Below are 21,965 nucleotides of genomic sequence, written 5' to 3'. Positions count from 1 at the left end.
GGTAAGGTTTTGATCATCAGTAGTTTTGTATTGTTGGACAATATTGGGGATTTTCAGTCTTGTCAAGTGTTGCAGTGTCAATTCTAATAATTCAGAGTTTTACAACTCTCTGCAAGCAGTTATTTGTAATAGTTATGCTGCAGTGTTTTGGGAAACAGCATCTGGGTGTGAAAAAGTAGATGTAAAAAAATCATTTGCTTTTTATATTTTAATACACTTGGGCAATAATATTCATTATTTTCAGAACTCAGGAGTCCAAAATACGCTTTGGATTTGAAACACAAGTCACCGTATTTTTCGCTCCATAAGACGCACTTTTTCCCTCCTAAAAAGTAAGGGAAAATGTCTGTACGTTTTAGGAAGCGAATGCTGTGCGGAGGAGGGACGTGTAAGCGGCTCCTGTCCGCTTTGCTGCTTTTAAGCGAGCCACAGAGGAGGGAAGGAAGGCAGCCATGGCTCCTGTCCATCCCTCCTCCGCGGCTCGCTTTAAAGCAGCAAAGCGGACAGGAGCCGCCCGCTTTACTGCTTTAAATACCTTAGTTTAGTACAACATTTGATTCAGAATATTTTTTTTCGTGTTGTCCTCCTCTAAAACCTAGGTGCGTGTTATGGTCAGGTGCATCTTATGGTGTGAAAAATACGGTATATTTCTAGTCTCTGCCAACTATAAAAGCAATCTGAAATCACGTGTTGAATGGAACTGAAAGTAGGCTAATTCCTTTGTCTGAATAGGATTCAGCATACATAGACCTAGGGGTGAAATGTAGGCCAGCTTCTTCCTTCTTACCTATGTCATAAGAACATAACAAGAGCCTGCTGCATCAGGGCAATGGCCCATCTAGTCCATCATCCTGTTCTCACCAGATGCCTGTGGGAAACCCATGTAGGATCCATGCACAAGAGCCCTCTCCCCTCCTGTGGCTTCCAGCAACTGGTACTCTGAAGCATTACAGCCTTCAACTGTGGAGGCAGAGCATAGCCATTATGACTAGTACCCATTGATAGCCCTCTCCTCCATGAACTTGTCTACCGTATTTTTCATGCCATAGGGCGCACCGGACCATAGGGCGCATCTAGTTTTTAGGGGGGGGGGGAATAAAGGATTTTTTTTATTCCCCCACCCCAGCCCCAAAGAGCAAAGAAGGCAAGACAGCGAGTGGGATCCATCCCACTGGCTGTCTTGGCTTCCTCTTTAGCCACACACAACCTCTCTAGCCGGGAGAGGCTGCGTGGGGCTTCGTTTTTAGCCGCGGGGCTGGGGCGGGGGAAGCCCGAGCTTCCCCCGACCCCAGCCCCCAGAACAGGCTGCTATCCGCAAGCCTTCGGAGTGGGGAGGAACTCCCGCCGCACTCAGAAGGCTTGCGGATAGCTGCCTGAAGCCTGGAGAGCGAGAGGGGTCGGTGCGCACCAACCCCTCTTGCTCTCCAGGCTTCAGCGAAAGCCTGCATTCGCTCCATAGGACGCACACACATTTCCCCTTCATTTTTGGAGGGGGGAAAGCGCGTCCTATGGAGCGAAAAATACGGTAATCCTCTTTTAAAGCTACCTAGTTTGGTGGCCATCACTGCCTCCTGTGGGAGCCAGTTTCCTAGTTATAACTATGTGCTGTAGGAAAAAGTGCTTTTTCTTCAATCTGTCCTTAATCTTCCAGCAGTCAGCTTCATCGGATGTCCACAAGTTCCTATATTATGAGATGGGGAGAAAAACTCTTCTCTATCCACTTTCTCCACGCCATGCATAATTTTATAAGCTATCCTCTTACTCGCCTTTTCTCTAAACTAAAAAATCCCAAACGCTAAAACCTTTCCTCATAGGGGAAGTTGTACCATCCCCTTGATCATCCTTTTCTGAACCTTTCCAACTGTACAATATCCTCTTTGAGGTGGGGCGACCAGAACTGCACACAGTACTCTTGATAGATTTGTATAGTGGCATTATGATATTGGCAGCTTTTTATTTTCAATTCTTTTCCTAATGATCCCTAGTATGGAATTTGCCTTTTTTTTTTACAGCTGCCACACACCGGGCCAGCATCTTCATCAAGCTATCTACTCCAGCACCAAGGATTCGTTCCTGGTCAATCAATACTAATGAGCATATATGTGAAATTAAGATTTGTTTGGGCCGGACATGCATAACTTTATACTTGTTTACATTGAATTGCGTTTGCCATTCATTCAGTTTGGAGACGTACTTTTGGAGCTATTCAGCTTTTTCGTTATTTTAGTATCATCACCATACTTGACCATCTCACTGCTCATCCCTGACTCTGAACTGTTTATGAACAAGTTAAAACAGCACAGATCCCAATACAGATCCTTGGGGATCCCATTTTCTAAATCTCTCCATTCGGAGAACCGTCTGTTTATTCCTACTTTTGCTTCTTGCAACTTAACCAATACCTGATCCACAAGAGGACCTTTCCTATTATTCCTTTACTACTGAACTTACTCAGAAGTCTTTGGTGAGGTACTTTGAAGCTCTTTGAAAGTTCAAGTACACTATGCCTCCAGGAATCTCCCCTATCTATATGCTTGATGACATACTCAAAGAACTTCAATAGATTCATGAGTCAGGACTTGCCCTTGCAGAAGCCACGCTGGCTCTGCTTTAGTAGGTAAAGGTAAATGACCCCTGGACGATTGAGTCCAGTCCAAGGTGACTATGGGGTACGACGCTCATCTCGCTTTCAGGCTGAGGGAGCCAGTGTTTGTCTACAGACAGCTTTCCGGATCATGTGGTCAGCATGACTTAAATTGCTTCTGGCACAATGGGACACCGTGATGAGTGCCAGAGTGCATGGAAATGCCGTTTACCTTCCAACCGCAGCAGTATCAGATGCTTGGTTATTTTATCTTTAACAATACTTTCCACCAATTTTCCGGGGGTGGATAATTAGGTAACGGGACTATAATTTCCAGGAAACCCTCCCCCCCCCCCGCAAGATTTCTTTTAAAAATGAGTGTTACTTTGGCCACTTTCCAGTCCTACTCTTGGGGCCCAATATCACCACCCGTAATGATTCTGAAGCAAATCAGCAACACCTGCTGCTTAATAAGATATGATACATTTCCCCGTTTTTTCTCCAAATTTTGTCCTAAGAATGTGAGGTTCACCCTCAAACTGGTGGTATACAGCATGCATATATATATATATATGTGTGTGTGTGTGTGTTTTAAAAAGACTAAAAGGAAGTTGCAACTTTTGGAGTGTGTCCCTCAAGCAACCACATTTCACGTCTAGATTGCATGTAGCGTATTGAGTATTGAGCCATTTTCCACTATAAGATAAATGTGCAAAATGATTCTCAGTCACTCATTATAAGTGGAATCTGCTTGTTTGCTTACAAAGTCTTGCTCTAATAGCCTAGCTTTATCCCAAATGTGCATTTTAAATATGAAGTAAGTATAACTTAGACTTTTCAGGCAACAACTGGTATTTCTGTGTCTTAATTGAATCGTGACAAGTGTTGTAACACAGTTACAGTTAACCGCTCCTTCTAAATACCTACATGCTAATTTAGGCTGCAGCTCTTTTTAGGCATTCACATTAACACTGGGAGTTTCATGAGGATGAATACACATGCTCTGCTTTCCCTTTGCCATTCCTGACACCTTTTGCCAGTTAGAGGATGAAGGTCTGAAGCAAGGGAGCTTCCTGTACTTGGGGAGGCTCTGGAATATCAGGGTTTTTAAATATGCAGGGAACCTTCACGAATACATAATCATAGAATCATAGAGTTGGAAGAGACCACAAGGGCCATCGAGTCCAACCCCCTGCCAAGCAGGAAACACCATCAGAGCACTCCTGACATATGGTTGTCAAGTCTCTGCTTAAAGACCTCCAAAGAAGGAGACTCCACCACACTCCTTGGCAGCAAATTCCACTGTTGAACAGCTCTTACTGTCAGGAAGTTCTTCCTAATGTTTAGGTGGAATCTTCTTTCTTGTAGTTTGGATCCATTGCTCCGTGTCCGCTTCTCTGGAGCAGCAGAAAACAACCTTAGGAAGCTCCCCACTTCAGATCTTCAAATCTACAGGAAGCTCCCCACTGCAGATCTTCATCCTCGCAACTCATACAAGGCAATTGGGGGGCGGGGATGTAGCGCTAGTGCAAGTATCTGCACTCATCACAAGTTAACCCCTAATCAGAAGCCCTGAAAAGGGCTTATGTGCTTGTTGATCTGCAACACACTGTGGCGGGAAGGACTGAAAATAAAAAGGGCAAAGTTTGCTCAATGTATGAGCTTTACCCTTCTGTAAAATGATTTTGAGCGTTTCAGCTGCACTAACTATGCTGTAATCTTTGTTGCCATTAAGCTGATTATGCCTGCCCCAGGATTCCTCCAACTAATCCTGAAATATTGCAACTGGTAGCTTTTCATTTTAACACAATTAAAAAAAATCCATGCAGTTTGACTTCACTGGTCTTTTAAAAACTGACTGCACTATATTACAGGGATCACTTCATAAAATATTTGTTTTTGTTAATGCTTGAAGCTAGAATATAATAATGGACTTGTGCAGTAGAGGAAAAATCTCTTGATCCGTTAGTTACATACACTTTGAGGAATTTAGATAAAGTGATACACTCTTTAGAAAAAAGAAGTACATACTGCATTGTTCTGATATTAATAACATTTTGGCCATATGTTGAAAACAACAGCTCTATCTCTAAACAGCTGAGTATCTCTAAAACTCTCTGCTAATGACCAGACATTTCACTTGCATAATGTCAGGTAGCATGCCCTGCGCTACTCTTTTTTAATATGCTTTTTTTGTAACAGAGTGTTTTGCAACTTTGCTTCTTCCTTATGACCTCACCTAAACTAAGAAGGAATTCTTGGCCATGCCTTCTGAGTCTGCCACATGCCCAATTAGGAAACCTGTTTTTCGGTTTTTGTGATTTTAGTTTCAGAACAAAGATTCTGTCGTGGGATTTGTCATTTTGAGACTTGTTGCTAGAAATAAATGCATCCTTTTTCATCGGCGGCTTGGTGTTTAAGGAAAGGCAATACCTTAAATTAAAGCAGTACATTTACATCAGTGGAATCTGATTGTGACCATGTGGAAAAGGTGGGGAGTCACTTCAGGTCAGAAAAGTGAAAGCCTTTGTGTAGTCTCCACTTGCCTAATATATGGCACTGTTACAGCCTCGGGATAATCCCTTTAGATTACTCTGTGGCAGTGCTTAGTGGATGCTTATTTTGAGGTGGCCGCCTTGCCTCTAACCATTACAGTGGGTTTGCAATGCAGCTGCCTGTTGGCCAGAGTTGTAGCACTTGTGAGTGTTGGGACCCCCTCCCTCCTCCCAGCAGCCTTTTTAAAAATTATTTTTCACGTTACAGAAGCCTTAATCCCATGAGCTCACCTTTTAATAACAGGAAAGTGTATGCGCTCTCTTTGCCATGCTCATTGCCACTTGAGGGGTAACTCATTCCTGAGGAACATTCATAATGGAATTCAAGGCTGCTTCCCCGCCCCCCCTTCCTCCTAAGGGTACTCACAGCTTGGTTTTTGCAGGTTGCTGTGAAGCATGCCATGTGGGTTCAAGGACACGCTCCCAGTTTAATGTGCACAGGCATGCTCCTGCTTGCGCTCTGATTGGCAAGGTTAACTCTGAGAGGCGCTGAGAGGCTGCAGCTTTTTAAAGTGATTTGATTAGAACCACTACTTTATTCCCCTTCACTCCCCCTCCCCTAACCACTACCTCCTGATCCTTTTAACATTGGTCCAATAACCATTCACTCTGTCCCTCACCACCCCCTATCCTATTTTCATGCTGAATTTTGACATTTTATAAAATAGATTAAGAAGCTCTAGAGGAAGGATTTAGGCACTAATATATGTCTCCTGGGTGCATTGTTTTCTGAAACTGGCTGAAAGTGTGATTCCCTTTCCCTTATTTCCCTAGCAGTTTTCTGGTGCCACTGTGTCAGCACGCAGATTTTAGGGTGTATGGCGAACAGAGAGATGTATCCTGATCGCCCATTTTAAAATATATCTTTTTTGTGATTTAGACCTTTGCAAAAGATTAGATTTTGGTCGTGGCCACTGTGTGCTGTACGCTTCTTCTGATAGAGCTGTGCAGTGTGTGGGCTCCTTTTAACAAATCTTTGACTCCTCCTGTCATGACTTCCTCACTGACTGCTTGCTTTTGTAATGTTGTCATGTTCATGACAGCATTTGAGACTGAACGTGTTCACATTTCCCCCTTGGTTGTTCCCAAACGTATTCTTCATGCTGAGAGTTTTTTTTATTATTTAAAAAAACTTCATGCCTATCAACAAATCCTTAAGCGATACTTTTCCGGACACCTAAAATTTTGTTTATTTCGGTAATCTGACTTCTGAGGAGATATGTATAGGATTGCGATCTTATTAAAAAGAACATCAAAAGGTGCAGAAAAAGAGAAGCCCTTTACTTTACCATTTGAATTTAATCTAAGCTGCTATTACTGAGTCTGTAGTATGTTGCTGCCGGAATTTGTCTCTTAAGTGTTGAGGACAGCTAAGCTTGCAAAACTACCTGTAGTTGAAGTAGCACAAACAGTGTAGTGTAAACACAACCCCCTAACCAATTTATTAAATCCTGACATACTGCATTACTTAAGAGTTCTCAGGGAGAATTGAAGCCTTTCTGACTGGCTTCCGCATTGCGGGGAAATTTTTAGTGACATTTAAAAGGTTTCTCTTGTGCTTCTTTTTTAATGGGATATATAAAAAAGGCTTGTTTTAGGCCAGTAAATGGGACGGCAATCCAATTTCCCCTGATTCCATCAAGACACTCTCAAAGCATTAGCTCGTGCAGTTAAAACAAAAACAAAAGCCCACATAGTTGCTTGACCCTTTGCAGCTGATAGCTCAGAAAAGTGGCTTGATGTGTAGGTATTTATTCACTGCTATATATACCTATGGCACTCAAGTACATTCGGAAGCGAAAACGAAGCTTAGTAAGAGTGTTTCCATTTACAGTATCACGCTGATTATATGAAAGAGATTGGGGAAGCTTTTGATCAAGGTGGGTAGTCCTTGTCTTTCCAGACTCCCCTTTCCCAGGAAAAAGCCAGGCTTGGATTAGCAGAGAGTTGGATGGGGGTGAAAGCCAGCCCAGGAAGCTATTAGTGCAGCCTTCACCAGCCTGGTGCCCTCCAGCTGGATGACCATGTGGTTGGGGCTGATTTGTTTTGTAGCCCAAAACATATGGAGGGCACCAGGTTGGTTCGAGGAAGCTGCTGGGTCTCTGGGCCACACCTGAGGTTTTAGTGTGTAATTTCAATAAATGCATGTGCTTAAAGGTCAGTTGTGACCAAGACATAAACGTTAGCTGCCTTTTTGAATATGATTTACTGGCTTGTATATGCATTTCAGGACGCGGGTGGCACTGTGGGTTAAACCACAGAGCCTAGGACTTGCCAATCCGAAGGTCAGTGGTTCGAATCCCCGCGACGGGGTGAGCTCCCGTTGCTCGGTCCCTGCTCCTGCCAACCTAGCAGTTCGAAAGCACGTCAAGTGCAAGTAGATAAATAGGTACCGCTCCAGCGGGAAGGTAAACGGCGTTTCCGTGCGCTGCTCTGATTTTACCGGAAGCGGCTTAGTCATGCTGGCCACATGAGCCGGAAGCTGTACGCCGGCTCCCTCGGCCAATAAAGTGAGATGAGCGCCGCAACCCCAGAGTCGGCCACGACTGGACCTAATGGTCAGGGGTCCCTTTACGTTTATATGCATTTAGCCTCCCATCATGGAGAATCTCTCATAGGTCCAGTCCTGTGTCAGGCAGTGTGGGGCAGCCTGCTTTAAGGTGGCAGATTTGGCAATGTCATTAAAGGGCAGCAAATAGTAATGGTCGTTAATCTTTTCCCGTTATTGAGGGACATTTAAATTTTCTCCTAAAGGATACCAAAGTGCTGTGGCCTGTAACTGTTGTCTATGGAGGCTGGTAGCCCATTTTTGCTTCAGTCATATCCACCAAGCTTCCTTCTTGCCCATTACAGCCTTAACAATAATGGCTTCAATGTACCCTGTGGCACAGCAGTGATATCTAAGGCTTAGGGAGGAGAAACTTTACGCCAGAGCCCCCACAAGCCTTCATCAGTTATCCCTGTCACCAGGAAGAGCCAGGAGGTGCTGATTACCCATTGGTAGAGGATTAGAGGATGCTTCACCATCTAGAGCCCAGGGAGGCTTGTAGCTCAGCAATAGAAAACATGCTTTGCATGCACTAGGGCTCAGGTTCAATCCATACAACTCTTAAGTAGGGTGGGAAGGTTCCCAGTCTGAAACTCTGGAGAACAACTACCAGTCCTTGTACACAGTACTGAGCTAAATGGACCAGTTGCCTGACTTGAACTGAGATCCTTCCTTTGATGCTGCCCAGACATACATAGTCACTACAGAACTTTCGGGTGAAAGACCTGGGGAACCTTACTCACTGCCTTTCCCCTCTTGTTACATACCTATTACTTATTTTGGAAATTTCTGGGCATTTAAAAATAGCTAAGTGGTATATACTTTTCAATAAAACATAACAAAAAATCATGATATAAAAGCACTAAACATAAAAACACAAAACAGTAAAATACACAGCAGAGGTTCAAAGATATGGGGGGGGGATAAGCTTAGGGGGCAGGAAACACATTGGTAAAAACATGTTTTCACAAGGTTCCTGAAACAGAATTTGGATTTTAGGTTATTAAGATTTTGCCAGATTTTTGAATCTTACACCGTGCCATGAATTCTTATGCACTTTATTAATAAAAATACATAGTGGCCACATTCAGATGTAACCATTCTTTCTTGCACTCTTCTCTTTCTCTTTATTCCTCTGAGAGCAAAAAAGGACAGAGGAAGAGAATACAGATGGGAACTATCTTGTTTTCTGGATAGGTCACTTCCTGGTTCACACTGAGAAGCTCTTTTTTCAGTGTCCCCAGAGATGGAAATGAGGGCTGCCTATAGAAATCAGTGCACAAATCTTAAGACTTTTAATGTCGCTGGAACTGGACACCAGTGTGTCCACCACTAGGCCCTCTCAAAAATCCAGAGAGGCCCAGGCCACTTCCAGTTATTAAAGCCCATAATAACAATAAAAAATGAACAAAACATAAAAACGTTTAGATTATAATACTTTACTATTTGAAGCACCATATTATTAATCTCTATTGCCACTCTGGGCCCCTTTTGTGAGGAGGGCTGTGAGATAAATTTTAGAAAATAAAAAAATAAATTTCAACATAACTCAGTAGCACTGGGCCTTTTGTGAAACCAGGTTAAGGATGAGTACTTGCACAGTTGTGCCCTGCTACTAGCAGACTGTAGGTTTTATAAATACATACAGAAATAATTAAAATCTAAGGGGTTTAGAAGGGGTAATCTCCTTTCAATAATCTCTGCCACAAAGCCTGTAAAGTCACTGCTGGCAGAGAGCCCAAATCGGACCGGCTGTTGGATATCAGGATAGCACGTGCAGCTCGGGGTCCAGAGAGATTAAGTGAAATTACTGCCCTGCTGGCCCATCAGGCAGATATGAGGCTCTAGAATATGATCTTCATTGGCTAAGGTGAAACCCCATCTAGGACACCATTCTTGCACCAAAGAGCAGATCAACGTTCAGCTGATAGAAAGGGATTGGGGGGGGGGGGGAGAGAAAGGGATGGGAAGGAAGAGAGGAAACATGCACTGAAAGGCATTAAGGAATCCCGGAATGAATTCAGGTAGGCTCCTGCTGTATGAAATCAGACCTCTCCAATTGTGAAAACAAATATAGCAAATTTTAAACATATTTTAATATAGCTTCTTGAACCATGCCCCAGCTAGCCTAATTAAAAGAAATTCAAATTAGAAAATACTCTTAAAATGGGTGGCATGTTATTAAATATCTCATTCTACTACTGAATAAAACAGCCATCATTCACTACATTTATCTGATGGATGTCTGCCAGAGATGGCTTTGGAAGAAATCGGATTCATCGTACCTGTGATTTATCAGATTGTTCTGCGTGATTCCTTAAAAGATGGTGCTTTCTGTTTTGCCAACCTGCTGCTTTTGCAGACTCCAAAAAGGCTATTTAAGTTTGGCTCTTTAGGAAGATCTTTAGTGAATTACTATTTTTATTCTTGGCTTAGTAGTTACATCAGCACTTCCATACTCATTATAGCTGAAGCACCTGTATATTCTGAACTAAAACTGGAAGTAAAATTCACTCCAAAGTGTACTTCAGAATGCATCAGTTACTCTACCATTTCCTTTGTTCCTATTGGAATGTGGGAAAGCCTACCAGAGTAGCAACTCATGCACAAAGGCAGCAAGTAGACATACATAATTTACAAACATAATTTAATTTGTATGATACCTTTCCATAGTTAAAACCATGCTCAAGGCGGCATAAAACATAAAAAATGCATACAAAAATAGCAAACTCTTGTCTTAAAAATCATATCCTTCATGTTATTCCTATGCTTCCTCCATCCGTTGGGGATGTCCACTGTCAGCATAGAGGCAGGATATTAGATAGCCAATACTGTATCTCAGATTATCATGCCCATACTTGGTTTATTAAATTAATATATTTATAACCGGCCTTTCCCTCTAGTTGAGATGCAAGGTGGCTTACAACTTAAAAAAAAAAATCAATGATAAAATAAGGTAAAGGGACCCCTGACCATTAGGTCCAGTCGTGACCGACTCTGGGGTTGCGGCGCTCATCTCGCTTTATTGGCCGAGGGAGCTGGCATACAGCTTCCGGGTCATGTGGCCAGCAGGACTAAGCCGCTTCTGGCAAAACCAAAGCAGCACACGGAAACGGTGTTTACCTTCCCACCGGAGCAGTACCTATTTATCTACTTGCACTTTGACGTGCTTTTGAACTGCTAGGTTGGCAGGAGCAGGGACCGAGCAACGAGAGCTCACCCCGTCACGGGGATTTGAACCGCCGACCTTCTGATCCAGAGTGATAAAAACAAACTAGTTAAACTGGTCAAAAACTAGAAAACATTTTGATTGACTTGAGAGGTGTTGCTCATGCACCTACTGGGAAGATCAGTGACATTGGCGAGCACAAGAGAAAAGGTCTTTTCGGTGGTGGTCCACAGCTGTGGAACTCCTTCCAAATGATTTACACCTTGTTCAGGCATTTAAGGGGAAGCCCCAAAGACCTTTTTCTTCACTGCTACCTTCAGTTAATGTTTTGAATGACTTAACCAGAGCAACTTTGTTTAGTAGTACAGTGATACCTCCTTTGGCGGACAGGATCATTTCCAGAGGCCCGGTCAGATCCCAAGGTTTCCACAACCTGAGGACCACTTCTGTGCATACACGCACAGCGATAGACTGCTTCTGCGCATGTGCGCGTGGTGGTAGACTGCTTCTGTGCATGCAGTAACACACTTCCGGGTTTGCCATTTTCACAACCCAAAGTTTACGTTACCTGAGGGTAACGCAAGCCGAGATGCTACGGTATATATATTCTTCTGATGTGGCCACATAGCCAATGTTTCTGTATCATTTATTTTGCTGTACATTGCTTTAGGAGGGCATGTCTAAAATATGCAACTTACAAAAAAGCTTTTCATTAAAATTAGGCAAATAGATACCCTGTGTGAGGACTCAGTGGCTAGACATTGCTCACAGCCAAGGGTTTAGCAATTGCCAAAAGGACAGTCGGGAATGACTCCAGCACCCCTGCCAGACTGGCTAGCAAGCCACACTGTGGTTGCCTTTCCCTGTAGGGTTTACTTTCTTGTGTAAGAAATTTACAGGTACAGTTCCACCAGCTTAGTTGAACTGCAGATTACGACCTGTTCAAGCCTTTTGCACCCCTCTCCTCTTGACTCATCAAGCTCCCTCCCTATCCCAGCAACCATTCCCTCAAACTCACCACTTCCCAGGTTCTGTTTTGCTGAGAGAGATCACAGCCAAGGGTAATTGATGAGGTACCCATCCGTTCCTACAGGTGGATAATTCTGTTGTGGCAGAGCATAATTACCCAGCTACAGAGCAGACTGATTGGAAAGAGGCAAGGCCAGAGCACTGACTCATGATGAGACCGGGTCCTTTAGTCTTAACAGGAGCCTTTCTTCAATTTATATCTCACAGTACCCTACTGTGCAGCGTTTGGAAATTACATAGCTAAGAGCAGATGCTGTACTGTTTGTTTTATTTTTAAAGTACAGTGGTACCTCGGGTTAAGTACTTAATTTGTTCTGGAGGTCTGTACTTAACCTGAAACTGTTCTTAACCTGAAGCACCACTTTAGCTAATGGAGGCTGCCGCCGCGCCACCGGAGCACGATTTCTGTTCTCAACCTGAAGCAAAGTTCTTAACCTGAAGCACTATTTCTGGGTCAGCAGAGTCTGTAACCTGAAGCGTATGTAACCCGAGGTACCACTGTAAACACGTTCCCCTAGCGAACTGCCGGGGCTTAAATGAGGCCAATTTTCTCTCTCCTCACTTCATCCTCCCTGGTTTAATCACATAGGTTCTGGAAGTCAGTGAGCATCAGTTCACTTTGGGCCATTTTGGATTTTAAAAAATGCATTTCCTTTTAATTTACAACTTTCGTGCTTTTACTCGTCAGGGAACCCTCTAGTATGCAGAAACCATTCCCTTATTTTTGGTGGCTTTGTTTCACTTCCAAATTGATAAGCATGAGACTACTCAAATTCAGTATTAAGGACAATTAAGTACTGCCAGGAAACTGAAAGATTGCAATGTATCCCTAGTTGCTGAGGGCTCTGTACCATTCACTTCTTTTACATGAAGCACAAAAGGGTTTGAGTAAAGCAAGAAGGGGGAGATGCTGAAAGGAAAACAAGTGACTGTTCTAAACAATAGCAGAGGTTTGAATAAAGCAGGGATGTGGAAATGCTGAAGTTTTAATGAAAATATTTTAACAAGGTGAAATAGTAGAGATGGATACAGTAGAGAAGCTAACACCTAAAAGCTTACACAACAGAGCCTTTCCAAACTCTTAATGTACAGTACTCAAACATTGCTTTAAACTGTTGCTCCCCCTTCAGTGTCATCCCCTGCCAACTCAACCCAAACTTCTGCTATTTTAAACCACTGCTTTTCCCTTGTCACTGTTCTCTCTTCCCACTCCCATGCCTGTTGTGCAGCCTTCCTTCACTTTTGCTTCCCTACCCTACTCTGAATTCATGCAATTCCAGGGTTGCATTGAGGCACTGTAAATTCTCCAATGAAAGCTTTGTGATGGCATTATTATATTTTTATCATATAGAGAGATAAGCTAGCTAGGGTGGCAAGCCTATACTCGCCTGAGAGTGTTACCCATTGAGCTCAATGGACTTATATCGGAAAAGGCACATAGAGGATTTGCACTGCACACTCCTGCAGCTTTCAGCTTTTCTCTTGATTCACTGTCCTCCTGATTGTCTCCTTGATTATCCTATATCAAATCCTGTAAACTATTTATTTTAGACAGACACAGAGTAATAAATGCTTTCCATGTTTCTAATGTTACTCTTGATACACCCACCCACACCCACACCCCTTTCTCTCTCTTTTTGAAGTTTCATATAACACTGGTCTTGAAAGACCTACATTGGCTCCCAGTACGTTTCCGAGCACAATTCAAAGTGTTGGGTGCTGACCTTTAAAGCCCTAAACAGCCTCGGCCCACTATACCTGAAGGAGCGTCTCCACCCCCATTGTTCTGCCCGGACACTGAGGTCCAGTGCCGAGGGCCTTCTGGCGGTTCCCTCATTGCGAGTAGCAAAGCTACAGGGAACCAGGCAGAGGGCCTTCTCGGTAGTGGCACCTGCCCTGTGGAACGCCCTCCCACCAGATGTCAAAGAGATAAACAACTACCTGACATTCAGAAGACATCTGAAGGCAGCCCTGTTCAGGGAAGTTTTTAATGTGTGACATCTTAGTGTATTTTTGGTTTCTATGGAAGCCGCCCAGAGTGGCTGGGGAAACCCAGCCAGATGGGTGGGGTACAAATAGTAAATTATTATTATTATTATTATTATTATTATTATTATTATTATTATTATTTCAGTCTTGCATCAAATGGTAGAGCTGATGTGACAAAGTGTATTTGGGATGCTTTACTTGGACTGAGGAGACCTGGGGTCAGATCCCCTTTGGCCCATGAAGCTCACTGGGAGGGCATAGCTTAAACTACCACAGAGGGTGGTTGTGAGGATAAACAAGAATAACAACAGCTGGGTTTCTGAGAGCTACTTAAACTCATTCAAGGGGCTGTGCAGATGCTACAGTTCTTTCTAAGGACTTCCAGTGCCTATTTCTATTTAAGAAAAGCTTAAATATTACGTCAGCTGGGGGAAGCAAAAGCTCTAGTACATATAGTTAGCCGAACCATTGTTGAAATGAATATAATGTTGTGTTTGAAAATACAGGTCTCCAGACCCGTACTGCTTTGAAAGGGTTAAATTTCCAAGCTGTAGCAGCAGATTGTGTTTTCCTTCTATGATCTGGGCTGACAAGACATCAGTATTCTATTCATCTGTTGGGAATTAGGCTGTTAATCCAATCAATGACTCTTGAGTGAGCTGCGGCCTGCCTCCCCACTGGGGAACAATCGGATCAGACGGCAGATTGTTTAAGAGCACAACGCTGTCCCAGTGTCAGGTGGAATTCTTGAGCGTTCCCTGGTGAATTGGAGCTGGGGGAAACTGTCTCAGACCATTTATCCTGCTCTTTAAATAACCAGGTACCTGCCTCATCCATACTAAAGCGATAAGCAATTGGGGAAGGCAGAAGGGAGCCAGTGACTAAAATGCTGCAAAAGGGGCTGCAGGAAATGGAAGAGGGGCTTCAGATTTAAGGCTCCCTGTTCATTAAGCATGTTAAAGAAAGGGATCGCCTTGATGTCCTGAACAGATCTTGGTGGGCTTGGGGGTAGGAGGGGAGGGGCTGGCAGCGTTACACTCTTTGGTTGTCATGAGCATTTCCTTTTGGAATTGGAAAGGTGAGAAATAAATCTCGCAGGAAATAAACATTTGGTATAGCACAAGTGTCATACAGCATGGGTCCTTTATGTTTTAGAGAACTCTGTGCTTTTGGGGGGGAGGGGGTGAATTATCAGCTTAGATTGCACCACACCAGGTGCCTGTTGATAAAATGTTTGCATTTGAAATGTTGCTTAAGAAGGGGCTAGCTAGTTGCACATCTGTTGGATGTAGTTTCTATACGCTGATAGGTATGAATATGTGAATTTAACTTCTCTGCACAGAAACAGGTTTAATTAGGACACACAGAGAACTCATTTGAAGGCACATTATGTTTTTCAACTGCTGAAGCCCTAGAATCATAGAATCATAGAGTTGGAAGAGACCACAAGGGCCATCGAGTCCAACCCCCTGCCAAGCAGGAAACACCATCAGAGCACTCCTGACATATGGTTGTCAAGCCTCTGCTTAAAGACCTCCAAAGAAGGAGACTCCACCACACTCCTTGGCAGCAAATTCCACTGTCGAACAGCTCTTACTGTCAGGAAGTTCTTCCTAATCTTTAGGTGGAATCTTCTTTCTTGTAGTTTGGATCCATTGCTCCGTGTCCGCTTCTCTGGAGCAGCAGAAAACAACCTTTCTCCCTCCTCTATATGACATCCTTTTATATATTTGAACATGGCTATCATATCACCCCTTAACCACCTCTTCTACAGGCTAAACATGCCCAGCTCCCTTAGCCGTTCCTCATAAGGCATCGTTTCCAGGCCTTTGACCATTTTGGTTGCCCTCCTCTGGACACCTTCCAGTTTGTCAGTGTCCTTCTTGAACTGTGGTGCCCAGAACTGGACACAGTACTCCAGGTGAGGTCTGACCAGAGCGGAATACAGTGGCACTATTACTTCCCTTGATCTAGATGCTATACTCCTATTGATGCAGCCCAGAATTGCATTGGCTTCTTTAGCTGCCGCTTCACACTGTTGGCTCATGTCAAGTTTGTGATCAACCAAGACTCCTAGATCCTTTTCACATGTACTGCTCTCAAGCCAGGTGTCACCCATCTTGTATTTGTGCCTCTCATTTTTTTTTTGCCCAAGTGCAATACTTTACATTTCTCCCTGTTAAAGTTCATCTTATTTGTTTTGGCCCAGTTCTCTAATCTGTCAAGGTCGTTTTGAAGTGTGATCCTGTCCTCTGGGGTGTTGGCCACCCTGCCAGCTATCTCTGTTTCAGACTACCTGGAAACCCCTTCTGTGTTCTTCAGAAGAACAGCAGAGTTTAAGTGTAATAAATGAAGTACAATACAGGAACCCCTGCCATCTGGGCAGCCCACTTCTCTTTTCCCTTAGTCACATTTGTGCATTCCCAAATGAGTCCTCTGAATAAGTAGGCAGCTGAGGAGGCAAGGCTATGTAGATGAAGAAGACTGAATCTGCATAAAGTCAGACAGCTGTTCTTGCTGGTTCACAGGTGGCAAAGTCCAACAAGGGTGTATATGCACTTGGATCAAGTTGAAGAATCTCCTAATCTCCACCTACCTTTTGATTTTGTTTCCTCTTAGATTCCTGGCCCCCCCTCTGAACGTGGAGAGTCATGGATCTCCTCCTTCCTTTTTATATGTGCCCCATTAGCTGCGTCTGTTGCTTAGTTCCCTTGATTTCTTTGCAAGTAAGGCTCTGCTTAGTGCCAAGGAAATAACTTCAGGCTGCTGTATCTTGCTTCCCACCTCCTAGGTGTCCAGTATAAGGGAGCTGCCCACCATCTCCTTGACCAATTCGCTGCTTCCCTTATGATTGCCCTCTTTCTCTGCTGTGTTAACAAAACAAATCAACTTTACTCCAGCACCAGCCTTTATAGCAGAGGCTCAGAAAGCCAGCAATGAAACACTAACATTTAAAAAAGGATTCAGGAAGCTACAAACGAATTAGCCTGCAGTCTTTTCCTAGATATTAATTCATTAATCACCGATCTTTTCAAGTTCTGTGTCTATTTGTTTGTTTATTTTTTCAAAGCATTATACTCCACTTTTCACCCAGAGTGACTTTCTATAAAAATAGCACAGTCCTCGCCCTCAGGCTTACCTTCTAAAAAGACATGACACATAAGGAAAAAAGAATGGGGAAAGGAGAACTAGCAAACTCAGATACTAAATTCTTAATGGTATAAGGTGCTTATATTAATGCCTTTGGATGGAGGTGGGCTGCTCAGTTCAAAAACAAGCATTGGTGGCCCCTGAAAACTGCTGATCATTGATCCTTGTGGTACAATGGGTCACTGTGTCTGGTAACCCGAAGGTTGGTGGTTTGAGCCAAGCCTGGGCGGGCTTTGGCAGGATCCCTGCATTGCAGAGGATTGGACGAGATGACTCTCTGGGTCCCTTTCAACTCTACAGTTCTACGATACTATGAAATCTATGATCTAGCCTTCCTGAAAGTGGATGTAATGCAGCTGGAAATTGCTGATATAACAGGGTGGGGTCTAGCTGAAATCTGTTCATCATCATCATCATCTGTTGGCTTCTTGTCAATCGCGTTGCATCATATAGGTTCACAGGTGCTCAGTTGATGCAGTCACCCCTGCAACAGATGGTCTTGCTACTCTTTGTCACAAGGCAGGAGGAACTGGTGACCTCTGTCAGTGGGGAGGAGGAGCCCAGCTGGTGAGAGTAGCAGTGAATGAAGATGGGAGTCCCACACTGGCTGTTGCTTCTTCTGTTCCTCAAGGGCAGATGGAACAACAAATATGGATAAGACTGATCTTATCCATTATATTATATACATTGGACTTTAAATAAGCCTTTGATGTGTCCCTTATTAAAGTAAACTTGGGAGTCATGGGATAAGAAGGTAGCTCCTCTTAGGTATTAGTAGTAGTTTAAACAACTCCAAACAGAGCATAAGATTAAATTGACATTTCTCACAAAGCAGGAGAGTAAGAACTAGGATATTCCAAGGATCTGTATTAGGTGTTTGGTTTGTTCACAAATGATTGGAATCAAGGTGAAGGAGGGAGATGATCAAGTTTGCTTCCGATCCTAAATTAATGTAGTTTTTGTGGAGGGAGTGTGCTTTCTCATTTCCTCTAATAGGACTCAAAGGGTGACTGTCGGAGAGGCTATGTCAGCTTCTTGCAAGTCGACATGTAAGTTTCTTCACTGTTTGGCGCTATCACTGATGTCTAGCTCCCGTATGAGACCATCCATTGCTTTGCATTTGGGTGTCATGGCACCGAGCTCTCTGTATTTTAAACAAAAGTATTCAGAAGTGGCGATCTGCAAAAGTATTTGGAGGCTGTGGTTAAAAACCAGAGAAAATTCCAGTGATGCTGATAGAGAACAGCTGTAATCCGGGGGGGGGGGGGGGGTGAGCGATTTTCCTGCCTGTGATTAATGAAGTCTCTGAGACTTTATCTGATCACATAAAGTGCCTGCGGGATTCCTGGATCCAGCACTGCCCTTCCACTATAATAATAACTCCTCAGGGCAACTTGTTGCTGCAAATGCATCCTTTCTTCCTGAACTAGTAAGAAGGTTTCTTCTCTAGTAGGACCTTGTTCTTATCTTCTTTTTCCACCTATGATGGGGCTGCCAACAAATGAGCAAAATACTCAGCTATCCTATTCCAGCTTCACTGCAGATTTGTTTGCTAAATCTATGGGACAATCAACTGCAGGGGTTCAACTTTCAGGAGCTCTTGACGTGGATGCTGGTGCCCACCAGAACTTAACTTGCTCCAAATAGAAAAACCTTACAGGACTTGCAGCTTCCACCTTAGTATAAAAATGTGGCATTTTGCACAAGTTGAAAAGATAACTCAAAAATTATGTGTCGCAAAATGCTCAGAGGACCCTAAAAAAAACCTACGATGCTTAACAGCTGATCGCGAAAAGCCGCTAGACCACTGTATCACTAATCCGCTAAGCTGTCAATGGGGTTGCTTCGCAAGACGAAAAAACCGCTAGACGAAGAGAATCGCGGAACGGATTCTTTTCGTCTTGCGAGGCACCACTGTATACCGTACAACAAATATACACAGGATTCTTAATTCACAGTATAACGTGAAATTTGACTCCTAAGGGTCTTAAGTACTCAACCACAGAGCCTAGGGCTTGCTGATCAGAAGGTCGGAGATTCGAATCCCCGCGTTGGGGTGAGCTCCAATTGCTCAGTCCCTGCTCCTGCCAACCTAGCAGTTCAAAAGCATGTCAAAGTGCAAGTAGATAAATAGATACTGCTCCGGTGGGAAGGTAAGCAGCGTTTCCGTGTGCTGCTCTGGTTCACCAGAAGCAGCTTAGTCATGCTGGCCACATGACCCAGAAGCTGTATGCTGGCTCCCTTGGCCAATAAAGTGAGATGAGCGCCACAACCCCAGAGTTGTTCGCAACTGGACTTAATGGTCAGGGGTCCCATTACCTTTATCTTTGTTTGACTTGCTTCAATAAAAATTAAAGTTAAAAAAAGAAAGAAATACAATGGTACCTCAGGATGCAAACGGGATCCGTTCTGGAACCCCGTTCCCATCCAGAAGCAAACGTAACTAGCGACGGCATATCTGCGCACGCACACGTCGCTTTTCGCCGCTTCTGCGCATGTGCGTGATGTCATTTTGAGCGTCTGCACACGAGCAGCGAAACCCGGAGGTAACGCGCTCCGTTACTTCCAGGTTGCCGCGGAGCGCAACTCGAACGCGCTCAACCCGAAGCACATTCAACCCGAGGTATGACTATGTCAGTGTAGCAGTGCTTTAATTATCTGGTGCTGAGAGTGGAGAGCAAGATTCCGTCAAAATTCCTAAAAATTATTTTGTTCCTGCATTGTGCTGGCCTCCCTCTTACTCCTTGCAGTATTTTAGTTTTGGCATTAACCATTGTCAGATAAATGAGATCAAAGATTCCCATGTTGTATGTTTTCACCCTGGTTGTAACTCACATGAATATTCATTATTTCTTCCATCGGGAGTTATTCATGAAACCTTCGTCTTTTAGTTGTCCTTAGGTCCACATTCGTGGGCAACAGCAGATTACATGGAACCTAATAAGGAAACTATTAGGAATAGAGGAGAAATTTGGTTTAGTTCCCATTTTAAATCCAGACCTGCCTAATTCATACTTCCCCACAAAATGTGTGGACAAATCTTTAAAAGTTTTCACTTATCTAAAATTTGCAATGCTGTTCTCCAAACAAAAAATATGGTACCAAAAAAGCAGAGGGGAAAGTATGTATAAAATGCATGCATTGGTGAAAATTGTTTGCAGAATTGTGCATTTTATGAGAAATCCTCCCTTAAATTTGGATGCATTTTCATGGCAGCTTTTTTTACAAAGAAAAAATCACAAACTGATAAAGAAATGTGTTAGACTAAAGACTGGAACAATGAGAAACTAAACTTGACAGATTCATCTATCCCTAGAAGCCATGTTTGTTTGTTTGCTTGTGAGTTGCTGTTAATTTAATGTGATGTAAGGCAACAGAAGCTTCATATTCCCAGCCATCTTTAAAATGGATGACAGTTTGAGAGCTGATGCGAACAACTTATTGGATGAGCTTCCAAGATCGGTGTAATGCAAGAACTCGGCCTCGGTATGGACATAATGACTCCTAGTGTGAAGAAATGTGAAATATAAAATCATGATCAATTAACCATTCCCCCCATATTTCAGTTGTCCTTAGTTCTTGTTGATAGGTACAGCCCCAAATGAGCTACATTTAGGCAGTAATTCATGCTGGAACAGAGCAGAGTATAAATAACTGTGGCAAATATTCCCTCTTCTTGCTTAGTAACTCAAAATGAAACTTAATTATCTTGCTCAATTTCCAAGAAAAAAAGATCAAATGTTGTCACTCTGTTCCATTTGCTTATTTATAGGTGCATTTTTACAGTAGGACTGGAAATTTCCCGCAGTAGTTGCCCAGAGACAATTTATCAGGGCTACACATGGAAAACTGTGTTGCTGCACTATTCCACACTTTTTTAAACATAAAAAACCCTAATGTGAACAACCTCTTGCATTCCAAAAGTTTAGGGCAATTTAGGGATATTTATATAATCCATTTTGTGTAGTGGTACAGTGCTAGCATGCATGAATCTGAAGAGCTTAGTTTTTGTGTGACTTGCTTTCTTGTGAGCCAATGAGCCTTTCAGGAAGGCCAGTAGAATTATGTAGGTGACAATCATGTTATTTCCTTTCAACTGAAGTGGTGACACTTACTTAGGGCACTCTTCTCCTAATGAGTTTTCATGCTGAAATTTCTAAGGATTAAGAATTAGATTTTCTCACTCTGGAGTTGAGCAGAGTCTCTGTCCAGCACGCAGTAGATAGGTGCCCATTAGACACGGAATTTCGGGCAGTAAAATCCAAGGACGTGGCTCTCTGTAGGTAGTTGGAAATCCTTAATGGGCATTTCTGTAGCAGCCTCTTCAGCTTTGCTAGATTAAAATTTTGTTATGTGAAGAATATATATGATCGCTAACACAGCACAAACTCTTTAGCTAGCATTCAGCTTCATGCGAACCCTTGATAGTAATCTTTTATTACTGTTCCGGATTCAGTGTTCTCTTAGAAAGTTGCTTTGATGCAGGAAAAGGGTGTCTGACCCAGCAGCCACAAGTGGCAACAATGCTAAATGGAGAAGCATGAAGGGGTCACTGCCATAGGCAGCACATTGTAAAAGGGACCCCTGACCATGAGGTCCAGTCGTGACCAACTCTGGGGTTGCAGCGCTCATCTCGCTTTATTAGCCGAGGGAGCCGGTGTACAGCTTCCGGGTCATGTGGCCAGTATGACTAAGCCGCTTCTGGTGAACCAGAGCAACACACGGAAACGCCGTTTACCTTCCCGCCGGAGCGGTACCTATTTATCTACTTACACTTTGACGTGCTTTCGAACTGCTAGGTTGGCAGGAGCAGGGACTGAGCAACGGGAGCTCACCCCGTCGCGGGATTCAAACCGCCAACCTTCTGATCGGCAAGTCCTAGGCTCTGTGGTTTAACCCACAGTGCCACCTGTGTCCCAGGCAGCACATAGGTATAGCACA

The 21,965-nt window shown here is 43.4% G+C and overlaps 1 protein-coding gene across 3 annotated transcripts in view; it reads left to right on the top strand.

Annotated features, from left to right (window-relative positions):
- ACBD6 (acyl-CoA binding domain containing 6) overlaps window positions 1-21,965 on the top strand; it is a 97,133-nt gene that overhangs the window by 63,513 nt on the left and 11,655 nt on the right. Inside the window, exon 7 of one of the 3 annotated variants that reach the window (XM_028732417.2) lies at window positions 2,013-2,153. The exons of the other annotated variants lie outside the window; for them this stretch is intronic. Within the exon in view, the coding sequence (XP_028588250.2) occupies window positions 2,013-2,138 (126 nt within the window). The 3' untranslated portion in view covers window positions 2,139-2,153. Of the gene's footprint in view, window positions 1-2,012; window positions 2,154-21,965 lie in introns of those variants that run through there. 3 annotated transcript variants of the gene reach the window in all.

Source organism: Podarcis muralis, chromosome 5, assembly GCF_964188315.1.
Source record: "Podarcis muralis chromosome 5, rPodMur119.hap1.1, whole genome shotgun sequence".
Classification (NCBI taxonomy): domain Eukaryota; kingdom Metazoa; phylum Chordata; class Lepidosauria; order Squamata; family Lacertidae; genus Podarcis; species Podarcis muralis.
This window is presented reverse-complemented; position numbering and strand designations above follow the sequence as displayed.